This window comes from Phocoena phocoena, chromosome 13 (assembly GCF_963924675.1).
Source record: "Phocoena phocoena chromosome 13, mPhoPho1.1, whole genome shotgun sequence".
In the NCBI taxonomy this organism is placed as follows: Eukaryota; Metazoa; Chordata; class Mammalia; order Artiodactyla; family Phocoenidae; genus Phocoena; species Phocoena phocoena.
This window is the reverse complement of record NC_089231.1, coordinates 43660573-43685461: the sequence shown is the minus strand read 5'-3', so window position 1 is coordinate 43685461 and position 24889 is coordinate 43660573. Positions and strand designations below refer to the sequence as shown.

The window sequence follows — 24889 nt, the reverse complement described above, 5'->3', positions numbered from 1 at the left end:
TTACTTTTCTTGCTACTAAAAACAATGCTGCTATAAGCATCCTGATAAATATTTTTAAATAAATTATTAAATTAGCTCTTAAAAAGAAACATATTAAGCTCCAATTAAGAAAGCTTAAAATTACAAAGTTTACTTTAACATGCATGAAGACCCTTGATATATTTATACTTTTGGCCCAGGACTGCCATTCTATGGCTCAACGCTAAGGAAATAATCCTATGTTTTAAAAAAGTCTTACAATAACAACACCATAATATTGGCAACTGTTCACTGCATCTGTATACATTTGAAATTTTCCATAATAAAATGTTAAGACAAGTTTTATCCACAAAAATGTTTATTACAACTTAGATTTTATATAAGCAAAAAGATGGAAACTATAAAACAAGCAAATGTTACAATACTTTATATGCACTGAATGGAATATTTTACAGCCATTAAAAATGTTTATCAAGATTATGTAATAACATGAGAATTCTTTATATTATATAAGAGAAGTCATTATAAGTACGGCTATTTTGTTGTTATTGTTTTTAGTTTTTAAAGCTGGAAGGAAAACCCCAAAGTAGTAGCTCAGGTAGCAGGATAATAGATGATATGGTATTGCTGTTTATTTTCAAATATTCTTTAACAACTACACATTATTTTTTAAATGGAAAAAGATGAAAAAACTTAAAAAAAAAAAGTCAAGAGGTAACAAAGCCAAATTAAACTTTACTAACCATCTGCTGGTCGTCTGTCGTGGCCAAAGAAAACCCGTGTTGCTGAACTGTTAATATATGGTAAAGGAAGCTGCGGTAAAGGACCATCTGGTGATAGCTGACTTACATTCTAGGAAAAATACCAAAGAAAAGAACAATTTTTGAGAAAACTTCGTTACCTTCAAAATGTGCTTCCTCATTTTTTAATACACAAGATATTACAAACATGTTAAATAAGAATATTAATTACTAGTTTTACTTAATATTTTAGAGTCATAAAATTTTATAACTGGGAAGAACTTTAGATATCATTGATTGTAGTCCAGGAGAATCTCCCTAAGGTTACTCTGCTAGTTAGTTCTCTCTGGATGTTATACCTCCAAATAGTATTATTTTTATTTTTAATCACACCACCACCCCTCCCCCACCCCACCGCCTCCCCCCTTGGTGTCCATACATTTGTTCTCTACATCTGTGTCTCTATTTCTGCCCTGCAAACTGGTTCATCTGTACCATTTTTCTAGGTTCCACATATATGCATTAATATACAGTATTTGTTTTTCTCTTTCTGACTTAACTTCACTCTGTATGACACTCTCTAGATCCATCCACGTCTCTACAAATGACCCAATTTCATTCCTTTTTATGGCTGAGTAATATTCCATTGTATATATGTAACACATCTTTATTTTTGTATGTTTTTTACCTGGACTCATTATAGCATCCTCTCTGCCAAAATTCTTACCCATATTATTTCAAATTAATAAAGTATAAAAGGGTAATTATATTTTGCAGGACAGATAAAATATTTACTATTCATGGACCCTGAGGAAAAAATTACAACTTTCCATTTCTCCACAAAACAATGCTTCAAAGTTACTATCCTCCTGTCTCAGTGAAATATTTTTTCTTCCTAATTATTAATTCTACTGCATTACATCAAATTAATCTATCTACCTCCCACATATCTGTATCTCCTTATCTTTCATAGGAAAAAGAGAGGAATGTACTTTCCAAATGGAGAGATAACCCAATATACTGTAAAACCAGTTATAATTCAAAAATACGTACTGAAGAAACAGTTCAGAAAGCTCATGGCATCTTTTTTTTTTTAAGATTCCAAGTACAGATACAAATGTTTACTGGAATATTAAAATTCTCTTTTATGAGAACTGTGGAAAGGCAGCACAACTCAGATCTATGACCAAAAAGCCTAGCCTGCTATATTAAGACAGATAATTGCATATATTCTAATAAACTTATAAGACTCCTACTAGCTAGTACTGAATGTGCTTTTTGCTGAAAATAATGACATATATAATTTTAATATACACTCTTGAAAATAAGTGTTCACCTTGTAAACATAAAGATATTCTCTGAGGAAGGCCCCTTGTTGAGCAGCAGATTGTTTACTTTCATTGATTAAAATATGCCTAAAAGCAGACACAGCATTGTCCAGTTGCCTAAGAGTATAGGACTGACGTCCAATGGTGAAGTTAATGTGATCCTCTGCAAGAGACCAGCCTTTTCCTTTGTAAACTTGCATGGCTTGACAATAGCAGCGTAAAGCATGTTTCTTCTGTAAGAAAATATACAAAACAAAGTATTATAATCCAAATTTCTCTTGGACTGGAAAAAATACACACACACACACACACACACACACACACACACACACGAAATCAAGTAACTGGTAATTAGTTCTTCCTCTAACAGACACTGGGATGATGAGGAAAATGAAACTAACATTTATGAAAACCCCTTTGTAATTACTGCTAAAAACCAAGTGGTCCTCAAGCAAACAAGTAACTGCTCTGTCCAAGGGCAAGAAGTCAGGGCTAATAATGACTTCATGAAAAACCATCTGGGAGTTTCCAGAGCGGTAGCACATGGAGTCATGGATCAGTTAGAGACTTGCCGTTAGCTTGTAGCTGAGAGCTATCGTGTAAAGTCTAAATTTTGTTATGGTCAGCTCTCTATACCACCGCACTGGGCTGAACAGTAATGTGAATTCTAATACTGCATATATGAGTATATGGTATAAGTATGTACTTATATTTATTGGTCTTGTTTGTTTGGTAGTGATAGAGTTTGGCATCCTTTTCTTCTGCCCACCACTGCATCCTGCCACACCCATGAGCAGATATTTGCCTTTAATTACATATCACTGCCACCCTCTGAACTCAGACAACCTCCATTCTAAAACTGGGATTTGGTACCAAGAAAAAGGCTTCTCTCCACCTAACCTTTTGCTTCAGACTAAATTCTTGTAACCACTCCCCTCTCCAGGGCAGATTTACAAATTCTGTACCACGTTTAACCAGAATTGTTCATTTTTTTAGGAAATGTTTTCTTGAAAAGAGATAAAGAAAGCAAATCAAAATCATCTGCCACTTGATAGCATGCAATAAGAACAGTCTCTCTTTTGTGATATTCTTACAAAGATACCCGATTTGAATCTCAGGATGAGGAAACATCAGATAAGCCTAAACTGAGGGACATTCTACAAAATAACTGGCCTATAATCGTTAAAAGTGTCAATATCATAAATGTCAAAGTATCCTTCTGAACAGGATCCTTCACTACAAAGGACATTTGGGGGCAACTATCAAAACCTGAATGGCGTCTAAGGATTAGATAGTAGTACTGTATTAGTACTAAGTTCTTGATTTTCATTGTTTTATGGTAATACAGGAGAAAAAAATTTGTTTCTAAGAAACAGGAAATATGTCCTAAAGTACTGGGGGGTACTGGGGCACCAGGTACACAACTCTCAAATGGTCAAGTAAACAAAAGTTTCTGAACTGTGCTTGTAACTTTTTTATAAGTTTGAGATTATTTCAAAATAATTTTTAAGTGATGTTTCTTTAAAAAACAAAAAACCCAATCTCCGTACTGCATTTAGTAAAGGAACACAGTTACTGAATCTTACAAACTGAGAGATAAAGAGAAACAAAGGTGTCTAGAAGTGTCACGCTCAAGTGCATTTTTTAGGATCTCTTGAAAAAGCATCTAAAGAGATTTAAGAGGTAACAAGGATTTAAAGTCTGCCTTTTGAAGTAAAAAATAGAAAGACTGTCCAGGGTATTCTGGGCACAAACACCTTCTCCAGCACTTTCTTAATTTTTTTTTTTTTTAACTGTAAAAGTCTCTTATAATGTCAGTTCTCTAACTTTAAATACCTTATACGTGTTCATATTCTTAATGAAAAAACTGAATTATAAAAAATTTCTGGGGACAAGTAATTCAACATGAACTCACAGAGAGGACTGAGAAATGACATTACTATATATATATAATATCCTCTATGCTCCTCACTCATCCTTCCCAATACACACACCTGTTTTTAATGGAAATGTTATAAAAAGTTGGTGCTTCTCAGAAACAACCTGGCCTCAGTCAGAATTACGTGCCCTAGGCGTGCCCTATCTTCCAAGGAAGATACTGTTCTTGACAAACTTCAAAGGGACATATATTTGCTTTTCCAATAGGTCTTCACTACCAGTTATATTTTCAAGTTTCTACTACTTGAGAAAGCAATTCCCTGGGTTCAAGGTATACAGAGTGGTCACAAAACAGCAACCTACTTTGGAATCATTAACTCCATGAGATAACTACAGTTAAAGATGATTATTAGGCCAGATAGCAAATGTATGTCAACCTACCACAATGTAGCCATTTTTAACTTGCTATGCATTTCCTAGAAACAATACGCCCTGTACTTTTAGAAGGTAAATACAAGATCCAGTGACATCATAACCATAAATGAAACCATTCACAAAAGTGGAAAAAATGTGGAAAAAGGATAACTTATTTTTTTTTTTTTTGCGGTACGCGGGCCTCTCACTGTTGTAGCCTCTCCCGCTGCAGAGCACAGCCTCCGGACGCGCAGGCTCAGTGGCCATGGCTCATGAGCCCAGCCGCTCCGCGGCATGTGGGATCTTCCCGGGCCAGGGCATGAACCCGTGTCCCCTGCATCGGCAGGCAGACTCTCAACCACTGCGCCACCAGGGAAGCCCAGGATAACTTATTTTTAATAAGAGACACAATCATTCCTAACGCGGCATATAATTATTCTTCTAAGGAAAGGAAACCACATGCTTAACACATTTTGTAGATTTCTGAATAACACTTTTTAAGCAAAGATAAACAATGGAATAGCATGTTTCAGATGCATTTTATACTCACTATGGAAAAAAGCTGTGAAAAATCAGAGGTTTTTACCCCTACTTCAGAGCCTGAGAAATTCTAATACATGAAGTACATCAAATTATTATAAAGACTTTTAATTTTATAAATATTTTTACAGTTTTGTATTTAATATAAAGCAAGGTCACATATTTTCTAACTTGCCAGTTTCCAAAAATAGAGGGAGGAACCCAAATCTTGAAAAGTTCATGGCATTCTTACATGAAATTGAGAATAATTTTAGAACATCTTTATTTCTTTGTATCTTTGAAATAACATATAATTTACAACACTGGCATGTTCTGGTTATCGCAGACTTTGAAAAATGTATGTTCATAAAAATTCTTATTAACTAAATTCAAAAAAATCCTCACACTCCCTGACTAGATTAAAAAATTCCTTAAGAGACAAGACATGTTAGTTTTACGGGTGTAAGCTCAGCTCCTAGCAAAGTCCCTGGAATACAGAGATGATTACTCAACCCACACTTCTATCTATATTTACAGTAAACCACCATATCTCAACTGCTGTTACCACTCTAGAAAGTGGTAACTGCCTCTAAAAAGGTCCCTCCAGCTAACGCTTAAAAGGACAACTGGGGCCAGAGAATCTCTCTAAATTAATAAAGATCTTTTCCAACCCAACTGCTCCCAGGGACAAGAGACAGAAGATTTCTACCCATCAAATATTTAGTAAATACCATTAAGAGACATTCTGAGAGAAAATAGAAGACCAGAGTTGAAATAGGGAGGGTTTAATCGCCTTTAAGAAGAAGTAAAATTACTTAAGTGCAGTATATCTGGCCTTCACATATATGATTTAGTTTAACCTCACAAAAATTGGGGCAAAATTCCAAATTTTATAAATTAAAAAGAAAACGGAGGCTCAAAGACATAACTTTAAAAAGTCAAGTTGTGAGTACATCAAGATTTAAACTCAGATTTGTCTAAATCCAAATCTCATGTCTTTATCAATATAACACATTACCTCAGAACAAAATTTAATTCCATCTTTAGAACTTTAAATCAAAAAATTGACAAATAACATACCTCTATAAACTAAACAAATTATAACAAATAAAAATTAAAATAAATAAATTATTTTCTTTTTAAAGCAAATGCACTCACCTGCCCTGCTTTACTAAACCGGTGACCTGCCAGTATCATATGAAACGCGTATTTTCTAACCATGGGACTCTTCATGTTTATAAAGCAATGTGCCGCCTGTTCCAAAAGAAGTGCACTTCGAAGATCAGAATCCTATTGAATGTTAAAGAAAAAGAAGGTTAACGTCACAAAATTAAAAGTAAAGAAGTAATTAGTGAAAAAACATTTACTATCTTAAAATAATATATAGCATACGCAATATTTAACTTAGGAGTATCAGAGGGCAGAGATCAAGAGACAATCCAGTCTTGATGATTCTTTCTTCCAATAAGCCAAATTTTAAAAAAGTCCAAAAAAGTCTCTATCACGAAATATTTTCTTTTGCTTTTCATAGAGCCAAATGTCTGGTTATGATATGCCCCATGTAATAAATCTGTGAAGAAATGCAATCTCTTTTCAAATGGCAAAAAAGAATATAAACTGGGAATTTAATACAGATATACTGATTTAAAGATAAACGAGAAAATGGAGTACAAAAAAAAATAGATTCACACTAATCTAATTTCTTCTGGAAACTGATCTGTGACATACAATAGTATACTTCCATCCATCCAAGAAAAAAGGAAAGATAGAATGTGTGTAGTTCATGACATAATCTAATTTACTACTCTGTCCTCTATCAGGTTTTACTGTACTTAAAAGGAATTCTCAGTTTTTGCTCTAGTTCAAGAGGGTCAAAATGACTGATTTGCATTAAAAAGTCCAGAAGGCTTCCCCTTCAAAGATTATCACCTACTGTTAGCATATTAGTTAGTAAATGGTATAACTCAAATTAGTTTCCACTTCAACTGACTTACAACAGAGTCTACAAAGACCACATACTACATTTATAGCTTCACCCGTAAGGACAACCTTTCAAATGACAGAGCCATCGTCACTTTACAAATAACTGAGAAAGTACTGAAGGTTGCTGATCAAGCATCAACAACATTTTCACCAAACTTTCTCTAGTTTTTCAGCTGTTCTCAAGCTGAACTTACCATGCCCTTCCATGTGTTCTGCTGCCATTATTTTCCCCAGGGAAAGTTGAAAACAGAAAACATTGACTTTAAATGCAATAATTTCAACAAATTATAGTTACATCAAAAAGTGTTCATAGACCATTGATTACTGTAACTATCTCTGTAGCAATCATAAAATTATATTAGAGTGGAAAAAGATCTGAGGAGACACTCCAGAAAGCATTCAGTAAATGGTAGATATTATTAATCTATTTAATCTATTTAATCTATTTAATCTATTTCAACCCCCTATTTCAACCCCCAACAAAAACTAAATGATCAGATGATTTTCTTAGTTAACTAAATCCAAAAGCTAGTGAGTGGGAAAATTAGGAATATACAATTAACAAGCAGTTCTTAACCAAGGGTTTGCATTGGAATTACCTGGGGAAGCTAGGGAGCTTACTTCTTTATTTTTTTAGGAAAATGTTTTCTTCTCAAAAAATTATTAAATACAGCCTCTTTTTTTCCTTAAAGAATAAATGTTTGAAGAAAAAAAGTGAGTATCTTTCTTTCCCACCTCATTCCTCATCCAATTTGCCAGAGGTAACTACTATTACCAACATGGTGCTGGTTTGTGTCGTTTCTCTCTCTCCCTCCCTGTACTTATATGTTAAATACAACAGTTTTTTTAATACTCATACTTCCTTATACATAAATGGTATTATACAGAGTATTATCTTGCGTTTTAACTTAATATCATGGACTTCTTTCCAAAACATCTACATCTCTCATTTCTTTTAAAGCCACATTGTATTCCATTATATAAATGTAGCATAATTTATTAATACAGTCTCCAACTGATTGATTTAATACTGCCACATACTTTAATTACTACAAAAATGCTTCAATAAACATCTTTACAAAAAGATTTTTGGGTAACTATACAAATATTTTTATTAAACAAGTTTTTGGATGTAGAAGTGCTGAGTTAATGAAAGCTATGCATATACTTCAAATTCCAATTAATATAGCCAAACTGGTAAAAAAAAAAAAAAGGCATACCAGTAAAAATTCCCATAAGAGAATAAGAGTTCATTTTCCACTCAGCCAAAAATCATTTTTTTTTAATTTTATCACTTTCATAAAAGAAAAATAACACTTTGTTTCTCAACATACATTTCTTTAATAGTAAGGCTGTTCATCTTCCATATGTTTATGTGTCTTTGTATTTTTTCTGTGAATTGCCTGTTTATGCCCATTTGTGAATGGGTTTTTGTGATTATCTGGTTTGTAAGAGCCCTTTGTACACTTAATTAACATTAGGCCTCTGTCATATATTTGCAAATAGTATTTCCCAGTTTTGACATGACAGAGTCTATTCTCTAGTAGTCAAACATACTATATCTTTGCTTCTATGGCTTCAAAATACTGTATCAAACTAAGAAAGAATGTTATCATTCCTAGATTTTAAAAAATGTTCTCCCATATATTCTTCCAGGTTGTTCATTTTTTCATATTATAACTTAATCAAGCTATAATTATCATGTAATGAATAAGACAGGAATCAGCTAGTTTGATGTCACAATACCATTCAGTGAATAACCTAACATTTCCCACTAATATGACAAAATGACAGCTAATTATATGTAGTATTTAAATTCTCATTCTATTCCATTACTCTGTCTATTCTTATTGTAAACAGTTTTAACTTCTAAAGCCTTATAATACATTTTAATATCTAGAACAGGTAGATTCCCTCTAATTACTTCTTCTATTTTTGAATTTTATTTAGGTTTCTCAATAGAGTCAGTTTAAGTCCTATAAATTTCTGAAGTTTATTCTTAGCATGCACATGCACCCACACACACACACATACATGCACACACACAGCATAAAAACATTTTTTTAATTGCCTACAAAGCTTCATTAACCTGCAAAACCCGGATGGGCTGCAGTCCTGGACATTCTGAATAAAGTAAGGAATATACCCTAGATATCTTTGATGGTGTGTAAATGATTCTAATGTACAATTCAATTGAGAACCAGCACAGTAAACCCTCAGCATTCTGAACTTCAATTTGACTGACCAATTCAAGAGAGACCTGGAAGTCCACAGCATATATTAATTTAACTGAAGCAAAATTTGCCTCCTGCATCCAGTGAAACTGTTTGCTGAGAAAGAACTGATTTGCAGAGCCAAACACCCTGCACTCATATCTCACTGCAGCCTTTGTTCTTCGTTTAGGTCCTGTCTTACAGTGACACCTAAAGTAGAAAAAAAACACTGCTTTGAAACCAAAAAATGGCCCTGAAAAGAATGGTAACTGCCATCTGTGTTGATGGAAGAAAAATGGAAGAATTTCACAAAGTGATAATTTTATCCAGAAAGTAGAGGCTTTCTTTGAATGAGCTGAAGAATAAAATTTTATTTTAGTGTTAGTTCACATCCACACTATGACAAGTCTATCATATATGCTCTATAAGGAACTAAGGAAAAAACCCCATGATACCACTTCAACAAGAACTCCAGCCTGTGAACTTTGCCCACAGCCAAGATATAATTTTAACAAAAGCTGAAAAGGCAACACTAACTTAAAATATGAAGATAAATATAAGGGAAAAAAATCATTGGAGGTAGAGGTTTCCATAAACACTTCCATTAAAAAAAGGCACCCGCTGCACAAACTTAACTGAATCAAATCTCAAGGATGGCATGGCACTAAGATTTTTTTTCTTTGCATAATTGTGAAATTAACAGGAAAGGTGCTAGCAGCTGAACAACTTACCACAGGAACAGTTCCTCCCAAGTTGGAGAAACTTATAAAAAACTGGTGCTATTACTATATCCTTGATAAGGTGATTTATTGTATTTAAATGGAGTAACAGACAAAAAGGGTTATATGACCAGAATAAATGTTCAACACAGACACAAGGAAGGGGAAAGCACCATGTTTTAAGCACCAAATTTAAACACTACCTATGTGCTACTAAATGTGACATGTTTCATCATTAAACTGGGTTTGCTCTGCCATGCTGAAAATCCCAGGGCATAACACAACAATAAGACCTACTTGCCCATAAACTTACAGTGAAAAATAAAGTCAAAGCACAACTCTTTTCATCACAGCTATCTTTTGCTATAATGGGATTAACGAAAATCTAGGAAAAACAATTCATGAATGTCAAGACTATGTAACTCAGTTCCCTATCCTCAGGATGAGTACATTTTTCATTTTAAACAGCCTTTCTAGTTAACAAAATTACAATAAATACAAATTATTAGTTAAAATTTAATAACCTTAGACATATTATGCCTAACAGTCTTTACTTTCAAGTTATCTCAAAGAAATATCTGACAGGTATAGTAGAAAAGGCCAGTGAAAATCACAATTTCTGGGGAAATATATCATTCACCCCCATCTGTCACCCCAAAGCAGTAAATGACAATGATAAATTTCCTAGAATTTCATGACAAAATAAATCATCCAGGTTTGAAAAAGAAAGGTAAAAACAAAGAGTTGGAAAGAAAAAGAATAATGAAAGAAAATAATAACGCTACAATGCAGATGGAAGAATTTGCTCTAAAGAAATTTTACTCCAAGCTCCTAAACCATAAATTCCTTTTACGTTCACTGATAACCCCTAGGTTGAAAAACTCAGCAACATATTCAAACCCAAGTTAAGATTATTTATTATAATACAGAATATCAACACACTCAAGAACCTATATTCAGCTCTAACAAATAGTTTCTGACAACTGTTCATACTGGTCAGTGTCCATGCAGTATCAATTATTAAATATTTTTAAAATCATCCCTTAGCCTACTTAGTTATAACTGACAGAAACCTTTTTAGAATAATTAATGGTTCAGTTCAACAAACATCTGTAAATCATATACCATGTGTCAAGCCCAGTGTTAGGCACTAGGGATAAAAATGTAGAAAGCAACCCAGTTCCCTATCCTCAAGAAGTTAACAGCTTAAATATAATTTCCAATATAATATGACAAGTCAGGTCTCACAGCATATATGAAAGGACAGGACAGAGACACTTAGAACAACCTGGGTACTACATACAAATATCTGAAGGATATGACTGATAATCAGGACTACTAAATTAAGGTGAAGAAAGAGGAAAAGGGCCAAAGTCCAAGAGAAGGACATTAAGGACATGAACCAGGACAGTAATAGGAGGGATTTTAAAAAGAGAAAGAGAGATAAGTAAAATATGTGAAGATATAAAAACATGTTTAAGAAGTTTAAAAACAAAAAATCCCCTGGGACTTCCCTGGTGGTCCAGTGGTTAAGAATCCGCCTTCCAAGGCAGGGGACATGGGTTCGATCCCTGGTCAGGGAACTAAGATCTCACATGCCATGGGGCAACTAAGCCCATGTGCCACAACTACTGAACCTGCGCACTCTAGAGCCCATACACCACAACTAGAGAGAAGCTTGCACACTGCAACAAAAGATCCACATGCCACAACGAAGATCCTGCATGTCACAACTAAGACCCAATGCAGCCTAATTAATTAATTGATTGATTAAAAATCCCCTAATTGTGTCACTGACAGTATAGAAGAATATAGGTACATCTCAAGTAGTTTTTGCCTTGAGCAAATAAGGAGCTGGCTGGTTATAATTTAAGATCAAGATCTATAAGGTAAGAAAGTAGAAGTTTAGTTATTGCTATGTTGACTCAAAGGTGTACTGGGAACACTCAAGTAGGTTAAGTCTAAAAGGCAGTTGGCCATTCAAATCTAAAGCTCAAGGAGACATCAGGGCTGAAGACAGATTTGAGAGTGAAAATCATAACTGTAAATAGATTACCTAAAACATGTATGAAGTAAAAAAGTACAATGGTCCAAGGATTAAAACCCTAGGGAACATTAATATAAACACAAAGGTGTTTGATTTTGTTTTTTCTGTTCTTGAGCATTCATCTAAAAAACATGTCTTTAACCATACTTACAAAGAATTACTGCCATTCTTTACAAGCCTATAGTCAATACAACTTAATGTCTGTTGGAAACCTTCAACAGCAACTATTTACGTGAATTTCTTTTTCTCCCTTTTGAAATATTCATAATATAGATTTTAAAAATGCGTAAGATGATTTTTTAACAAGTTCATAGGAATGAAAACAAAATTTAAAATTCCTGAATAATTACTTTTTAAAGTATCAATTTTATATTAGGAAAGATGTATATGCATGTTGCCTTAAATATTGTTATCCATAAGTCAAAACTTAATTCATAGAAAACATACAGTGCATGTTTGTGGTTAATAATCATGCAGGCTTAAAATGTGTAAATAAAATAAATTCAGTTTACAAAATACTGCATTTAAAATTAATTCAGCAAATTACTAAAGTAGCCAGGTTATAAATTCCCAAAGAGAGATAACCCTCTAATTTTGTTTTGCATACCCTCTCAAGAAAAAAGAAACACTTAAAAAAATATATGAAACAATACTAATTAGAACAAATACGACACAGTTTTAGTACCTCACTGGTCAACCGTATTAGGAGAGCTGCAGCCTCTGAATATTTGCTTTGGCTTTTTAAGATTTCAGCACTAAGCAATACACATCTTTCAGCCAATACCATATTCCTAGAGAAAAAAAGGCAAGAAAAATATAATTAGCACTACAATAATATTTTAGTACATCATAGTAACCATGTGTTCAACAAAAGTTTCCAATTCTAGTTTTTAAGTAAAAAGAAATCCATGTCTTTGTTCTCTACTTACCAAAAAAGGTTAAAAAAAAAAACTTCAAAGAATTCTCGTAACTCATCAAAACTTTTTAGCATTGTATAATTTTGTAGTAAGACTACAATACAAAGTCACATTTCCTGTATGAAAAAAGCTAGAACCCAACTCGTATCTCTGAATCAGCAGTTAGTTAACAAAACTTGCTTTCAGACATAAAGGAATACAAACATTTCACCCAGATTTCTTTTTCCTTCCTTATTGCAAACTCTGGTTATGTGTGTTTCATTTTACTGACTACTTTTAGGAATAATTAGGCATTTTCTCTCTGGTTAGTACTACTGAAATGTTTCACTTGGAGATAGCATGGAGCCAGTGTTGCCTGACTGTTACTGAGAAAAATCTTCTTTGTAAAAACACAAAATCAGTTGATTTTTCTTGTGGACAACTATCATCAAAAATCTAGAGTTAGATTTTTTATTCTTCAAAATAATAAAAATAAATGAAAATATTTTTTACTGTGAAATTACAAGATGGAATCCTTTTGTTGAGAAATACAGTTGACCACTGAACAGTGCAGTCAAAAATATGCAGTTGGCCCTCAGTCCCACATCCATAGATTCAACCAACCGTGGATTGTGTAGTACTGTAGTATATATTTCTTGAAAAAAATTCATGTGTAAGTGGACCCGCAGGACTTCCCTGGCGGTCCAGTGGTTACGACTCCACGTTTCCACTGCAGGGGGAACAGGTTCAATCCCTGGTTTGGGAACTAAGATCCCACATGCTGCACATCATGGCCAAAAAAAGAAATGGACCCACACAGTTCAAACCTATCCTGTTCAAGGGTCAACTGTAGCAGCAAAGTTTTTCTCATTTTACTTTCTAATTCTTATACAAAAATATACCACTTGACCTTAAAATTACAACCAAAGACTACTAACTTGAAGGTCATTCTGAACAGTGATATTTTAAAAATACATTTCACTACTTTCAAAATTACTGTAGTGATCTGCCATAAACTTTCTACAAATCATGATTTTTTTTAGCGGGTTGGTATTTATGAATATCTGAGAATGTTTTAATGAACACAAAAGACTAACTCCTCCTTGCCAGTACCTACTCACATACTACAATATGCTCAAATATGCTCAGTTCTTAAATCTTCTTAAGTAAACTTTACAAATCTTAACACAATTGTTTTATTTTTATCCTCAGCTATTTCCCCTTGTGATCAGCTATGAAGTCACAAGGCTACCAAGTTCAGGACTTTATATTAATTTGTTTATTAAAGCAAGATTTTAAAAAGTCATTTGTGTCAGGCAGTGGAATTACTAAAGATTCAAGTGTTTCTATGACACAATCCCTATCTAAATGCAGAAACTGACATAAAACAGATAATGAACAGGGTACCATTGATTTTTATTATAATTTGGGGAGATAAAGGAGGGAAGGGAAAGCTTCAAAAAAGAAATGTATAAATAGGATTGCATCAGTTAAAAAGTAGAGCCTGGCATTATAAGGGCATTGCAAAAGTAATATTGTATATCCTGTACTTAAGAAAATTTATTTACATTTTAATATTTCTGAGACCAGGGAGTTTCTTAAAATGGATATGTATAACTAATGTAGTATTTTCTAATTTATCCCAAAATATCTATTAAATTGTTGATAAACCTTACCAATTATGGTAACTTAGAAAAAAGATTATAAGTTAAATGCATGTCAGTTAAGTATGTATTTAGAAAAAGCATATAGTCTGCTATGAACAGGAGGACAAAACTGGATTGCCACGGCTTATTTGGCTATCTGGGTCAATTGGTATTTTCACTTTTCTTTTGCACCACTCCGCGTGCATCTCTCCAAAAGCTCTGTGCTTCATGAAGACAAGGAAAATCTTTTCAGAGAAAGGACTTTACTGCTCTGGCTTCCTTAATGCCTCATTCTCATAGTTCTTCTACCTTTTGAATCTCACTTTTTCGGAAACCTTCAAAGGTTCCTCGTTCACAGAAGGCTGTTTCTCCTGTCAGAAACTCCAAATATATTCTCAAACAGATTATACAAAGTATTCTATACAAAGGGCAGGATTTGATACTGGCTCCACCATTTATTAACTGCATACCCTTGGGCAAGTTAAACTCTTTAAGTTTCAATCTCCTTGTCTATCAAATGGTATCCACCATTTCACAGGCTTGTTTTAAAGATTAAATGAGCATGTAAATTACCTTGGCATAGTGGTAAATGCTGAGCACTAAATAAATGTTAATCATTATTACTAGTGTTGTGTTGTAAACACATTGCTATGACTACTACTTCTACTTCAACATTATAGGACACAAAACTGCCTTTGTGTTTCTGACTGTAACCCATCCATTCTACATAGAAAAGTCATATTAATCTTTCTGAAAAATAACTTTTATTATCAAGGCTCTACTCAAATATTCAGTAACTCCTCCATTTACTACTACACAAATCTTAACTACAGCTTAAAAATAATAATAAATGAGAGTTAATGCTCCCCCACGCTGATTTCTCTCAAAACACCTTTCCATATATACAAACCCTCTAACCTAGCCAGGGCTCTATTCCTTTTCAGCAGTAATACTGTATCCAAAACATTGTTCCTGCCAATCACAATTACTAAAAATGTCTTTATGGCTATCAACTACCAACCAACCTTTCTTTCAAGGTCTATTCCTCAAACATACCGTGACACCTTCTCTGGACCAGCTCATAGCCTCCTTTACAGGTGGTGAGTTCTAACTCCCATAGAGTTTCAACAGAACTCACTATGTGTACAAAACATTTCTCATTTTCTTCCCTGGACCATTATTTAACTCTCTGTGTTTGCCTATTTAACAAGGAAAGTTCAAACTAGCTAACTCCTGGCTTAACAGTGGCTAAAGTTAGAGATGTCCCCAAAATATAAATCACCCTCAATAGAACAAATAACCTCAACATTACATATAACAAATTCCTAACCACATATCTAAACAAAATTGGAAAGGAAAGGAAAATGTAGTAAAACCCTAGTTTTAAAAGATCATCTCACCTTATCTATGTCTATATTAACTTGATTTGGGAGCTTATTTAAGTTTAAAGCATAAAAAACAAAGAACCATTTATATCTAATAACCATATAAATGTCAAATTTACCTCTAAATGGATAGAACATAAATATTCTAGTCACCTACTTGCAGATATCCCTGTATGTCTGGATTGCTGTATCCATATAATGTGCAGGGTATGGCCTGGGTGCTCCTGGCTGAAGGAAGGCTGACACTGCTGCCATTTCCTAGAGGAAAAGACATTATTTATAGTATTTCAAAAGGAAAATATTATTGTAGTTTAGCATTCAGGAAGTCTAAAAACTGGAATGAAGTTTGCTGAGTTTTTTTATGTATCCACATATATAAATCTGAGAGCCTAATGCAGACTTGGAAAATATATGTATATGCTTTTAGTTTCAAAATTCTCTAGTCAAATTCCAAAGTCTGTCATTCAGTATTTAAACGAGTTTTTTCAAGAAGACCTAGTAAACAACTTCAGTCATGGTATATATATAACTATACTTTCAGTCATGGTATATATAACTACCAAGTGAGCCTAGCTTAAGATTTCTGCTACCATCTCCTCCTCATTATTCCCTATTCCTTAATGACTAAAGAACAGACCAATGACAGAACCATATAGAGAGAAACAAAATAAAGTGTGTCTCCTTCCAATGTACTGGCTTCAAAATTTGAAAACAGAGCTCATAACAGCTTGCACTATGCATCTTTTCAGCTACTTATACACCCTATAGTTTATATTCTATATCATACAGAAGGCACAGACACCATTTCTGAGACCTATACTACTGTCAATTTTCTAGGACTTCTTATTTCATTTTAAAAACCCATTCCATTGTTAATACTTCAAATAATATACAATAGTGCTGAAGAATTTTGAAATGAAGATGAGAATGAAGGTTTTGGCTTCTTAGTAAAATATTCTATTATGTCCACACTTGTGGTCTCATGTAGACCAAGTTTTAATAATTTAATTAGAAATAAATGAAACTTTCATACACTGGGGAAAAACTTGTTAATGCCAATCCACTCTTAGGACGAATAAACATTTTTCTGCAACAGTTTTTAAAATAGAAAAAAAATACAGAAATAATTTAATTATCTAAAAAAATAGAATTATCTAAAAACTGAGATGATTAAAGCCTTTAACCTGACAGACTATGTAAGTTCCAAGACAGAATGAACCATATCTGTTTCAGAATACCTCTGTATCCTTAGTACCCAGCAGTGTGCTGCTTTATTGAAGAAACTGAATGAAAATATGTGATTTTCACGTGAAAAAATTTTCCACAGCTCTGAAACATCATGTTTTCTTAACTAGTTTATATTTTAACTAATATACATAATGATATACATAGAGATCTATATTATACCCAAAAATCTAATATATATTATATATGGTATATTATATAAAAATACATTATATTTGCTATATATGAACTATATATACTGCATATATATACATCAATAAGTATACTAAGAAAAACTCCTGTAAGAAAAATAGGCCCCAATTCTAAGTTATTTTCTAATTTCATTCTACAAGAAATTACAAATCAATATACACACAAACCGACAATTTCTAAGGATACAGTGAGAACATTCTGAATGATCACCCCAAGTTACTGCACGATCTTCAATAATCAACCATTAAACCATTTCTTATAGTCTACAGTAATGGATTAATACATTTCACAAAGACTTTCATCAAGAACTGGAGTGATCTACTTAACCTTCAGCTAGTTATGACAAATTTAACTACAGAAAAACCATATTTCTCCAAGAATTCCTATTACTGGTTTCACCATGATACATCTTTTAACTTTATAGTTAAATAACTAAGTATCTTCTTAATTATCATCGAAAAAGCCAGGCAATATAGTCTGTTATCAATTAGCTACTATGTGACTGGTAAATAGGAAAGAGATATTAGCTCAAATGAAATTTTTATTCATTCAAAAATAGTTTTTCTTAGGCAACAGGATCAAATATAGCAAATATAGAATTATAACCTTCAGCAGGAGAGGAAAAAGCTGAGCTTAGCTGTTGCTCAAGCAGGAGCTTTTTTAAATCTGTATTTTAAGAAAATATAAAACGAATGACTACACTTGGTATCTGTGTGTGGTTGGGGGGCTGGAAGGGGCCTCTCTAGAGACTTATGCTCCCAGCCTTGCACAGTTCTTGGTTTAAAGCAGGCTGCGCTTCCTTCCACGCTCACCTTCATGGCAATTACACTGGTTACAAGTTCCTCTTCCCCACCCCAGTGTTCACATATTGTTTTTGCATACTTTTTTTATTCCCTGAGATAAGCTCCTGCCATGCTAACCTGCCTCACACAAACATTTTATGCTCTGGTTACAAACATACATAGGTTTTATGAGACTCTCCCAGCCCTATTTTTCTCTAAGGCCTATTATTTTTAGGGCAGCTATTCTAGACTACAAAGATTTTTAGGTATGCATATATTATGCTACAGCAGCTATGCCTTTATTTTCCAGTGTTAAACTACCTTCTCTCATATAGCTGCTACTAATATGCCTCCATCTAAATGATTTAAATGCAGTATTTATCAGATGCAGATAGAAATGAAAAAGCTTAAGTACCATAAAATCATAGAAAGTTTTTGTCATACTTTCCTAAGATTTTACCAAACTTTCAATTTGCAGATGCATTGTGTACAATTTTGAAATTATAAACTTATAAATGATGAAATAACATTTAAGTGTTTGTGATTTTATATTAGCTCATACTAGATGACTGTAAGACCAGAGACTGTCTAGCCAAGGACAATTCACATAATTTTTCAAACACTCTTATTCATAAAGGTAACATATTTTCAGTTCCTGAAGGTTTCTTAAAAGTTAGCTGACTTTTTAAAATTAAAAATACTAAGAAATAGGGCTTCCCTGGTGGCGCAGTGGTTGAGAATCTGCCTGCCAATGCAGGGAACACGGGTTCGAGCCCTGGTCTGGGAGGATCCCACATGCCGCAGAGCAACTAGGCCCGTGCGCCACAACTACTAAGCCTGCGCGTCTGAAGCCTGTGCGTCTGGAGCCTGTGCTGCGCAACGAGAGAGGCCGTGACAGTGTGAGGCCCGCACACCGCGATTAAGAGTGGCCCCCGCTTGCCAAAACTAGAGATAGCCCTGGCACAGAAACGAAGACCCAACACAGCAAAAGTACATAAATAAATTAATAAACTCCTAGCCCCAACAACAACAAAATACTAAGAAATAAAAAATAGTAATGTAATTTTGCTATTTTAGTTTTACAGTTTAAAATCACCTATTTTATTTTTATAGACATAGTATTAAAATAAATGCAAAAGAGATGACAGTTATTAAACAAGTATCTACATGCTAATTATCAATGAAGTAGAGTTCTTGTGTATTTTTATTCTTTCCACTTTTGTTTATAGCTTGTCTTTAAAAAGATTACATAGGGGGGCTTCTCTGGTGGCGCAGTGGTTGAGAGTCCGCCTGCCGATGCAGGGGACACGGCTTCGTGCCCTGGTCCGGGAAGATCCCACATGCCGCGGAGCGGCTGGGCCCGTGAGCCATGGCCGCTGAGCCTGCGCGTCCAGAGCCTGTGCTCCGCAACGGGAGAGGCCACAACAGTGAGAGGCCCGCGTACGGCAAAAAAAAAAAAAAAAATTACGTAGGCACACAGCGTGTGGGGGAGGGAGCTCACGAGGGGCACGGGCCCTCTCCCTCCTCCAGGGCTGCCGCTCCGCCTTCTGCGCTGCTTGTGTGCCCATACAGGGCAGACCTCGTTTGTGAAAAGACAGCTGAGGAGACTCCAGCGCTCGCCATGGCCAACGAAAGCGGAAGAAAGGAGTCAAGACTAAGAACAACGATCATATAAATTTGAGGGTGGTGAGGCAGGATGGTTCTGAGGTGCAGTTTAAGAGGCATACACCGCTTAGTAAACTAATGAAAGCCTATTATGAACAACAGGGGTTGTCAATGAGGCAGATCAGATTCTGATTTGATGGGAAGCCGATCAATGAAACAGACACACCTGCACAGTTGGAAATGGAGGCTGAAGATACAATTGATGTGTTTCAGCAGCAGACAGGAGGTATCTACTAAAAAGGGAACCTGCTACTTTACTTCAGAATTCTGTTCCTCCAGACCAAGACTTTCTCAATTAGAAAACTGCAACTTGGTTCCACCACATCCTGACTACCACAATACAGTTTCTCTACTCTTTCATTTTCCCCTTCCCTATTCCTTTACTGTACATAAAGTAACTGGTGTATGTGCAAAAGCATATTGCATTTTTTTAAACTAAATGGCCAATGGTATGTTTTGATCGACATCAAATGGAGATGGGATAGCATACTCAGCAAGTTATTTTGTTCTCACTCTTTAACAACAACAAAAAAAACCCATAAAAATCCTTGCATACCTTGTTGCAAGGAGAATTTTAATATTTTTCATTTATCATTGTAAAACCAAGGACAATTTTATACCTTTTTTGTACATAGCTATTATATGTAGGGCAATCTGTCTTTAAATAGGGATAAATTACTCTAAAAGAAATGAATCCTATAGTTTTTCCTTCAACTTAAGCATCTTGTTTAAATAAACTTCTTGTTTAATTAAATAAATAACTGTAGAAAGTAACAGTGCTAGTTTACTCTTTTCTAAGCACAGAAAGCAGATTATAAATATATTTATGACAACTTTTCAATTACATTAAAAGGTTATAAGGCAACAAACATAGAAAATTCTTTCTGAAACACCCAGGTTTTATACTGATTACAAAAACTAACATAGCCAATGCTTACTGACACCTTATTATATATATTAGATAGTGTGCTAGGCACCTTACAAAACTTATACCTTATCTAACCCTATGCCATTAGGATTCCCATTTTACAGATGAGAAAACTAAGGCTTAGAGATGTTCAATAACTTGCCTAAGATGAATTTTATTTGCACTGATATCTCCTTCCTATTTACCAGTCACATAGTAGCTAATTGATAACAGACTATATTGCCTGGCTTTTTCGATGATAATTAAGAAGATACTTAGTTATTTTAACTATAAAATTAAAAGATATATCACGGTGAAACCAGTAATAGGAATTCTTGGAGAAATGTGGTTTTTCTGTAGTTAAATTTATCATAACTAGCTGAAGGTTAAGTAGATCACTCCAGTTCTTGATGAAAGTCTTTGTGAAATGTATTAATCCATTACTGTAGACTATAAGAAATGATTTAATGGTTTATTACTGAAGATTGTGCAGTAACCTGGAGTGATAATTCAGAATGTTCTCACTGTATCCTTAGAAATTGTCGGTTTGTGTGTATACTGATTTGTAATTTCTTGTAGAATGAAATTAGAAAATAATTTAGAATTGGGGCCTATTTTTCTTACAGGAATTTTTCTTAGTACACTTTTATTGATGTATACATATGCAGTATATATAGTTCGTATATAGCAAATATAATGTATTTTTATATAATATTATACCATATATATAATATATATTAGAGTTTTTGGTATAATATAGACCCCTATGTATATCATTATGTATATTAGTTAAAATGTAAACTAGTTAAGAAAACATGATGTTTCAGAGCTGCAGAAAATTTTTTCACGTGAAAATCACGTATTTTCATTCAGTTTCTTCAATAAATTTTTGAGCAGACACTGCTGGGTACTGAGGATACAGAGGTATTCTGAAACAGATATGGTTCATACTGTCATGGAACTTATATAGTCTGTCAGGTTAAAGGCTTTAATCATATCTCAGTTTTTAGATAATTCTTTTTTTTTGGATAATTAAATTATTTCTGTATTTTATTTTCTATTTTAAAAACTGTTGCAGAAAAATGTTTATTCATCCTAAAAGTGGATTTTCCCCAATGTATGAAAGCCTGTCTCACACCAAAGTACATGTTCTTAACCAATATATAGTCTTAGATCAGAAAAAAACATTTCAAACAATTTTAAATCATTTTAAGAGATCAAAAAGCATCTTCTAAAAAAAAGTTTTTATACTGTGAATACAGTGAAAACTGTAATTCAAATTAAATAGAAAGTACTAATCAAATCTAAGAAACCAACCCTCACATATGACCATGTTTCAATGCACTAGTTTAAGAAAAATTCATCAAATTATCATAAATGAATTCAAAACCTATAAAGCATTGTATGCTATTTGAGTACAACTTATCCCCAGATAGTTTGCTTGCCATTTCATAAATAAAAATTTCTAAGTCATTTATGGTAGCAGAAGCAAGAAATTATAATACTACAGAATACCAACCAAGGCACCAGCTGCATAAAGCATTGCTTGATCATTAAGAAAATCTTTCTTTGCAGTATGATAGCAACTGTAAGCCAAATCATAATGCTGCACCAAAAAACATAAGTCAGCCATTTTCCTGATTTGAAGCTCTGGAGCTTCTGGCGGATACCTGTAAATACAAATTAAGTTAAGAAAGGAATTTACAATTTATGACCTTTAAACCATTAAATATTATAAAATGTCTAAAAAGATACCCAACTGTCCAAAACATGAGAAAAACTGATCCTGTATGATAAGAATTCTACCTCCAAGGAGAGAGTGTCATTTCTCAAAGATATCTGGAAACAGACAGTTACATCCTTATTTATATAATTTATATCCCTATACTGAGAACTTCTCAACAGGAGGCAAGCATTTTCTCTATTGTCAAATTATGAAGTAAATAAATGATCAATTCCATGTGACTCACCTTTATGTACAGCAGAAAAAAAAAAGAAAATCTAAAATGGACTTTATTTTCCCCTAAAACAGGATTTTATATTAAACAAAATTTCTAAATATATGCCATGTCTTAGAATTATTAGACCTCAATACTTTAATATAGTTATTAATGAATACTTAATCTAACTCCATCTTTTTACAAATAGGAAAATAGACCTAAAATAAAGTGACCCTCCTTATTGTTTATTTTTAGATAACCAATTACTTATAGTTTTTTAATTTAATATAATTTACTTATGGTCACTATTCTTATCTACCCCAGCTTTGACCAATATGAAACTAAGAAACTAAAGACACAGTCATTTTTTGCAGAACATCATATAATCAAACACTAATCAGAGTTAAACACAGAAAAACTAAAAACAATAATATTTTACTCACAGCAATCCAGATGTATTTTTTAGCTCATTAATGCTCTTTTCTGGAACTTTACTGCCACTAAACCATTTTTTAGTTGCAGAAAATAAAGATCGACTCAAACCTTTTCTTGATATTAGCTAAGAGAAAAGATTAAACATATTGACAAATATAAGAATTTAATATTTTTCTTTTACATACAAAAGAAAAAACTCTAAATAACTAAAGTTTTAAGAGTGAGCAAATGTGCATTTTAACATTGATTTAAAGAAAACTGTCCAAAATGCTGACGAAATCCCTAGTGAAAATAAATAAGCCTCTTCTAGGATTTAACAGAATTTCATCACTGATAGTAATGTTAATAAACCCTAATATTGGTCTGTTTTTCAAACAAAAACTTAAATTCTTTAAATAACTTATACTACTATATTCTCAACTTTACTATTTACTGAAATTTTTTAAAATACTAGTGCAAATAATTAAATCTTACCTGATCATTTAATTGCCGAATTGTTTTCTCTATATGTGGCAAGAGGCCCCGAAATGTGAACTCTTGTATAAACTGTCGAATTCTATCATGATCAGTAAGGGTTAAACATGCACCATGAATAATTCCAGCATTTGCTTTCTTTGTTTCATGTAATGATGAAGCAGATTTTACATGATCTGGGCCATCAATGCTGTTAGAAGAGTCACCAGATGGGTCCAATTGAAGCGGGTGAGTTCTAAAGTTGTTTGGTAAGCCATCTACTGAAAAACAGATCTTTATTTTACTCTCAGAAAACAACAGAAAATTGTGATATTACTACTATATTACTAAAGAAAAGAAAGAATGTTGGAACTGTTTATCTTTCTGTATTTCTTAAGAAATCTAAAACAATAACATTAAAGTTTTCCCCCTAAAATTTTAGGACCTGGGTTAATACCTGTTACACGTAATAGAAATTTTTTAATTCATGTAAAGAAATGAAGAAAAATAATGTTAAAATATAAAGAATTATTTTTAAATAGCATAACTAACCAATAAGAAAAATTATAACAAAAATTTTTAAAGTTATCACTGTCTAAACTGTAATTTAAAATACAAAAATAAAGCTCTCAAAATCATGTGAATTGGGGGAATAATTAATGCTACACATAATATCTTCCCTTGCTTTCTACCCCAAAAATTTTTTATGAAGCCTGATATATTACTCTTAAAAAACAAATTTTTAAATGTCAAAAAACATCAAACTCAAATAACTCAATAAAATCTTCAGAGGAAAAGCTAACCTGTCCATTATCTTTTTTCATCATGAAAATTCCCCCATCTTTTACGTATAAAGATTTAACAACAGTGCATATTTTCAATCAAAAGAGAAACTTAGAGAAAGTATATCAAGACCTTTGACTTCGTTATCTAATCCATCCAATGAAAGCAAGTTACTATCAGAATTCTTATTTGAAGTTATAGTACAAGGGCCATCTTCATATGATTCCTATCAAAATAAAATTTAAACAGCATTAATGGTTGTATTTAATCATGTTTAAGATACCATCAAATTCATCAACAACTATGGTAAACCTCATTTTTTTTTGCTACAGCAACTCTTTTCTTCCAATACTCCAAATTCTTAACTTCTTCCATGTATCATATTCTATCACTTCAATCCACACCTACTATATTCTTAAATTCTGTTTCACATGCAACCTACTAACCTAATTCTTCTGAATTCGAGTTACTTCTATCTCAGTTTTTCTGTTTATATGTGGTATGCACATGCTTATATGAAACCTGTATATATATCTATGTAAGGAATAATGGCAAGACAGATGGACTACTAGAGTCAAGCAGGGGTAAAAAAAGAAGGATGGAAAAAAAAAAAAAGAAGGATGGTATGGAATCTGCTGGATCACAGATGCAGCGTTAATAGGTTGGAGTGCATTCTGAATACACAGAAGTGTTTTGGAGAAATATCCAATGCAAAAAAAAAAAAAAGAAAAGAAAAATAT

At 33.3% G+C, this 24889-nt stretch overlaps 1 protein-coding gene and 1 pseudogene across 1 annotated transcript in view; one reads left to right on the top strand and one right to left on the bottom strand.

Annotated features, from left to right (window-relative positions):
* The window catches only part of TRAPPC8 (trafficking protein particle complex subunit 8), an 87559-nt gene that overhangs the window by 41634 nt on the left and 21036 nt on the right, over window positions 1-24889 (bottom strand). Inside the window, exons 6-14 of the mRNA XM_065889810.1 lie at window positions 24282-24375; window positions 23388-23644; window positions 22922-23037; window positions 22058-22208; window positions 15905-16005; window positions 12506-12611; window positions 6017-6148; window positions 2056-2280; window positions 723-831 (exon numbers count right to left, since the gene is read on the bottom strand). Coding sequence (XP_065745882.1) covers window positions 723-831; window positions 2056-2280; window positions 6017-6148; window positions 12506-12611; window positions 15905-16005; window positions 22058-22208; window positions 22922-23037; window positions 23388-23644; window positions 24282-24375 — 1291 coding nt within the window. The remainder of the gene's footprint in view (window positions 1-722; window positions 832-2055; window positions 2281-6016; window positions 6149-12505; window positions 12612-15904; window positions 16006-22057; window positions 22209-22921; window positions 23038-23387; window positions 23645-24281; window positions 24376-24889) is intronic.
* Window positions 16914-19868, top strand: LOC136133142 (small ubiquitin-related modifier 2 pseudogene; annotated as a pseudogene).